This window comes from Monoraphidium neglectum (assembly GCF_000611645.1).
Source record: "Monoraphidium neglectum strain SAG 48.87 unplaced genomic scaffold scaffold02470, whole genome shotgun sequence".
Classification (NCBI taxonomy): domain Eukaryota; kingdom Viridiplantae; phylum Chlorophyta; class Chlorophyceae; order Sphaeropleales; family Selenastraceae; genus Monoraphidium; species Monoraphidium neglectum.
The window spans coordinates 2,158-8,072 of NW_014011158.1; the positions used below are offsets into that span (position 1 = coordinate 2,158).

Sequence of the window (5,915 nt, forward strand, 5' to 3'; positions counted from 1 at the left end):
TCACAAAGCAAGGGCGGCCGCCGTCAAAGCAATGGCCGTAGCCGAGACCGCCAACCTGAGACTGGTCGGACCGGGCGCCCCAGCGTTGGACGCGACCGCCGCTGCAGGTGCTGCGCCTGTCGGGCTCGACGAGCGGTTTGCAGAGCCGGGTGCGGCGCTCGCAACAACCAAGGCGCCTCCGCCGGCGGCCTGCGAAGCCTGCGTCGTGCCGTCCCCACTGCCGCGCGTCACCGCGTCCGGCGCCGCCTGGCCCCTTTGCGCCGCCACCGCCGGCGCGTCGGCCTGTGCGACAGCAGCGGCCGGCGCGGCAGCTGCAGCCTCGAGGTCCAGCGCCTCAATCCCGGGGCATGTCAGCGCCCCCGACCGGCTGCCGCTGCTGCCGCCGCCGCTGCTGCTGCTGCTCCCGCCGCCGGCCGCCCCCCAGCTGCAGCCCTGAAACTTGACCACCGCCGCGCGATTGAGGTCCCGCACCAGCTGCACTGGCCCAGATGGGGCGGCCGAGGCGGCGGCAGCGGCGGCGCCCTCCTGAGGCGGGAAGAAGTCCAGGAAAAGCACGTTGACGCCCGGCGGCCCCGCCGGCGCGCCGCACGCCTCCGCTGTTTCCCGCAGCGTGGCCGCGAGGTGGCCGTAGTCGTTGGTGGCGTTGGCGAGCAGCGGCAGCTGGCAGGTTGACACATCAACGCCGGGGAGGCACTGTTGGGGGCCGGGAGGTGGGGGTACAGGGAGCGAGCGGGGTGGATTCAACAGGGTGAAATGCTGGTTGCCTCCAAGCTCTGCAGGCGTCACACGTGCGGCTCTGGCACCAGCCCAGCCTCTTCTCACTCGTGGCAGCACAGCAGCACAGGAGTAATGGGTGCAAGGGTGGCCGCCACGTTCAAACAAACTGCTCACCTGCCAGTCGCCCGAGCCGAAGGAGAAGGACCGGAACGGCACGTCTGCGCCGCACCGCGCGCCCTGCGACCCCCACGCGCCGCTCGAGAACCTGGCCAGCAGCTGCCGGGACACCTCGTCGCGCGTCGCGGCCGCGCGGGCGGGGTCCGTCGCGTACAGCCGGTCCGACGACGCCTCGCCCCAGGCCTTGAGCCAGACGCCGCGCGAGCTCGTCGCCGCGCCGCCACCGCCCCACTGCGGGGCGTCAAAGACGACGACCGCCTTCCCTCGGACGTCCGACATGAGGGTGTCCCGGCCGACCGCCTCGGATCGCACGAATGGCCCCAGCGGCGACGCCGCCATGAGCGACATGACCTGGTCCCGCATGGAAGCTGCCACATCAGCGTTGTCCTTCTGCCCGTTGTCGTCAAAGTGCAGCACTAAGGTCTCCCCAGGGTGGGCCGCCAGCCAGCCGCCCAGCTGATCAAAGAGCACCGCCGGCGTCGTGCGCGCGTTGGCGCAGAGGCCGTGGCCGAAAATCACGCGGCCGGCCCTGAGGTCCGCATCAATGTTGAGGACGCGCGCCCCCGCCGCGAGCTGCGAGAGCACCGGGGCCGCTTGGTTCGAGAACTGCCGCCGCAGCGGGCAGGCGAGCTCGCTGGCGATGGCGAGGCTGTTGTGGGTGCCCAGCCAGGTCGCGCTGCGGACGGGGACGCCGCAGAGGCCCGGGACGCCGTTGCATGCGGCTGCGGGGCGCATGCAGACGGCATGGGGGCGTGGGGTGGCGTGATCAGTGACAAGCGGCCTGTTTGGCGTGATCAGTGACAAGCGGCCTGGTGGGTGGCTGCAGTTGCAGTATGGTGGCAACCTGAGTTACTGCCGGAGATGGGCACATGTTGCTGGGTTATGATGCAGGCGGTTTTGAGCCAATTATGCCCCTGTTCTTGCACTCACATGGGTCATCCGCCGCAACCGCAGCCTGCAGTTGGCCAGCAATTAGGAGCAACACCACAGCAAGCGCATGGCGTGACCACGCCATGACTGCCGACGGGCTGGCCTGATGCAAAACGCACCCGTGGATGGCTCAGCTGCGCGCGTACAAGCATGCGTGCAAGTGGGGGGGCCATTGAAGATGGCACATACTGAGCTGCTGATGACACGAGGCACCCTGCTCTCCAGCCATTGAACACATGCAAAACCATGTATACAGGCCCAGACTAAACTGCAACTGAGTCACGTTGTGGTGCAGCATTGCATGCATATGGGCCTGTTCCACGGGCCCAGCTGCAGCAGCACAAAGCGGCGACCTGCCCGAGCGCCGTCAGGCGCAGCGCGTATGTTCTGCAACCGATACACGTTGCCATGCAGATAAAAGCTACCGTGAAATGCCTAGGCACGCACGGTAGCTGTGACTGAGAGGTGCTCGCGTCCCGACCTTTGCTTGGATTCAAGCGATGTTGCGGTGATTGTGAGGCACACGCGGATGCCTCGGAGCTACATAATCAAGCAAAATGCGAATTTAGAATCAAACCATCACACCAGAGGGTTGGCCGTCACACGGTCCGAGCGCCCTTGGTTCCTGCGGCAGCTGCTGCTCCAACCGCCCGGCTCCACTGGTCTGCAGCAGCGGGACCCAAGCTCGGCGCTCAAGACACGACAGGAGGCTTATGATATGTAGCGTAGTTAGACGTTACTGCAGAGCCACCATGAGCAATCAATGGAGGATCGAGACACGTTGGCACTGACAATTACAGCGAGTGCCTCATATCAAGGGTGAAGAGTGATCGCAATCGCCTGCTCATGAAGCAGCGACCACCAAAGGCCGCCCCACCGCGCGCGCGCCGGCAAGAGCACCTACACGCCCAACCCCAGCGCCAGCGCTGACGCCGGCGACGCCGATCACGGCGCCATCCCGGCGGCGCGTGGTCAGCCAGTGCAGGACGGGAGCCTGGAAGACCAGGAACGCCAGCACCGCCGTCGCCAGGGACTCCTGCATAATATTACAAAAAGACCAAAATGGCGGCGGCGTGCGGGTGCGTGCGAGTTCAGGGGCAACCTTTCGGCAGACAGGGGCTCAGGCGTGCAGGTGCAGTGACGTCACCCCCGTCAGCGATACGTTCAAGGGTGAGTTTGTACGAAGCATACGGCTCGGACGCCACTCGAGGAGACCTGCGGGACAAATGCACATCCGCCGTGACCCACGCAGATAAGCACGCGTCACGGCGCCGCACGTCGGGACACTTTACAATGGTAGCCAGCCGCCCACCTCAGGGACGTGGTAGATCTTGGCGGTGAAAAACATGTCGGCGGCTGTCAGCAGCGTCAGCAGCAGCGCCGCCACCAGGACCAGCGTCAGCCCCACCTCGCGCGCCGTCACGGCGCCGCGCCGCACGTGGCGCGCGGCGTCAGAGGCGATGCAGACGATCTTTGGCGGGAGGGCGGGAGAAAGGCGATGCAGGCGTGCAGGGCATGGGTCAGAACGGGCCAGTGGATGCATACACAGGTTCTTGCTGATGCCGCAGAGACATGCATGGTCAAAGTTGCATGATGTGTGGAGCAGACAGGTGGTGGGTTCGCGTGGCGGGCCAGGGCGCCGCGGTGTGCCGCAGGCCCACCTCTGCGTGGAGGCAGATGAGGATGGTGGCGCCAAGGAATATGTGGTCGCTCACGATGTGCACAGTCAGCAGCTTGGACTGCGGTTGCACGCATTTCAGATTGAAAGCGGCCGAGGGCGGGCGTCGCGCAGCCGAGATGGGGGCTTCAGATTCGTTGGCATGGTTGCACATAGCGCGCTTGCCAACATGCGTAGGAACCCGTCAACAACACACGCATGCGTGCAGGCGCTCTCTGTCTGTCTCTCTTCCTCTCTGTCTCCGTCTATCTCTTCCACTCACTCAGACATACACGCACACGCGCGAGAGCATGCGCTTACACACACGCGCGCACACACACACACACACACACAAGCGCAGGCTGATGCACCACCCCGTCCCATGCTGATGCATCCGCGCACACAAGCGCGCGCACCTCTAGCGCGCGGTAGTGCAGCAGGTAGACCACGCCTCGCGCCAGAGCAATTGCTGCATACAGCAGCAAGCAGTCCCACGCCAGCGTCGCCTGCAAACGTTGGTGCTGCTGCTGCTGCTGCTGCTGCTGCTGCTGCTGCTGCTGCTGCTGCTGCTGCTGCTGCTGCTGCTGCTGCTGCTGCTGCTGCTGCTGCTGCTGCTGCTGCTGCTGCTGCTGCTGCTGCTGCTGCCGCCCAGCCCTGGCAGCCGGCCGCGCGCGTATGCCGCCGCTGCCCCACCAATTCGTGGTGACCCAGATGCGCGCGAACAGGACGGCAAACGGCAGCGCTTGGCCGAAGGGCCGGAACACAGCAGAGTCGAACCAGAGCATCAGGTGATAAGCCTTCTTATGGCCAAACGGGAGGCCCTCGTGCAGCCAGACGCCCGCCAGGACGCACGCCCACCACGCCAGCAGCGGCAGCGAGAGCAGCGCCCAGAAAGCGGCCTCAGACTCGATCCGCAGCACCTGCTGCTGCGGCGCCCAGCGGGCCTGCCGGGCCGGGGCGCGCGGCTGCTGGGGCGGCTGCTGAGGTGGCGGCGGTGCTGATGCACCGTTGCCCGGCTGCGGCCGGGCGCGAAGCGCCTGGACGTCTGCTGATGCGGCTGTCGGTGCTGCTGCGGCGCCGTCCATACCTGCCGTGGAACTGTCTGGAGCAGCACACAACGTCCGCACGTGAGCCAAAGCGGAGTGATGATGGAGAGGATATCGATAGCCGTGTCTAACGCGCTCGGGCGCTCTGCTCGACCCGCCGCAAAAGAATCGGCCGGCCGCCGCCGCGCGCTGGATTGCGCGCGGTTGAGGCTTCCGGCGTCACGTGCAGGCGGTCCTGCCCGCTGCGCCTTGCTGGCTGCGGCTGCACGGCGCTGCCCTGGGGGCCGTGCCTAGCGCTCGTGGCGCGGCTGCAGCAGAAAGAAGTAGAGGAGCAGGAGCAGCAGCGCGCCGTTGACTGCCAGCACTGGCACAACGTACCTGAGGCGCATGCGACGGAGGGGCACACCCATGTTGGAGTAGCGCTGAGCAGGACAGCACGGCTGGAGCAAGCTCCAATGCATGCGGAGCAGCAGCACAGCGACGGTCTCAGGTCTATGCGTCCTGCGCCTCGTGCGCCCACGTACTGTGCGTATCAGTAGAACTCGCTCCACACGTGTTGCCAATCCACGCCCCAAGAAGACGCGACAGGAGGCTGCCGCCCGTGATCCGCGCTTGGCAGCAGTTGATCGCCAAGCTCCTCGTCTACGTTTCGCATGATTGTCGCAAATGCCAAGATGCAGGTGGTGGGGCGACTGGCAATGTGCCCAACGGCCTGCTGCGCTTGGTGGGTTGTAGCAGACTCACCGGCAGGGTCACTGCCAGGTCACCACGTCGGTGATGCCGCGCATGTTCGCAGTTGCCGCTGATGTCAGTCACTGGCAAGCAGACAACACCTAGAGACTGCTGACAAAATTGTACATCTGCCAAGCGCTCCTACCATGTATGTGTGCCACACGGTGCGTGATGAGTACGGGCGCTCCAGAAGTGGGTTTCCAAGGCCAGTTGCACGCCCCGACCCCCACCCCCCATCCCCCCATGCGGGTGGTTCCCCGTTGCGGCCGCTGCTGGTGCGCAGCTGCACGGGTTCATCACATGAGAGACGCAAAACTACCTGCTGCAGTTACTCGCCATATTCTACACATAACTGGGCTAGCGCCGCCAACCGGGCAACCCCCAGCCCTGGGCTTGCGCATTGATCTGTCGCGGCGCCAATGACTCAACTGAATGGCAGCCCTTGCTACCTCACACTCACGACTTGGGCTTCCTGACGCGCGCAAACGGGTTGCTGCCGCCCGCCGCCGGGCGGCTCGCCGCCGCTGCTGCTGTCGGGAAGCTCGGCTGCGGCGCCTGCGGCTTCTTGCCCGCACCCCCACTGCCCTTGCCGCCGCCGCCCCCGCCGCCCCGGTTGAAGATGCCCGCCATCGGCGCCGCCTTGCCGCCGCCCGCCG

At 66.1% G+C, this 5,915-nt stretch overlaps 1 protein-coding gene across 1 annotated transcript; it reads right to left on the reverse strand.

The window, feature by feature from the left end:
- MNEG_10814 (hypothetical protein) lies at positions 1-4,566 on the reverse strand (the record flags this gene model as incomplete). The annotated part of the gene is made up of 7 exons (XM_014040715.1): positions 1-693; positions 892-1,616; positions 2,410-2,488; positions 2,702-2,860; positions 3,137-3,295; positions 3,486-3,563; positions 3,898-4,566. 7 exons carry the CDS (start codon positions 4,564-4,566, stop codon positions 1-3), a joined length of 2,562 nt encoding a protein of 853 aa, XP_013896169.1.
- Between the last annotated feature and the right edge of the window lie 1,349 nt (positions 4,567-5,915).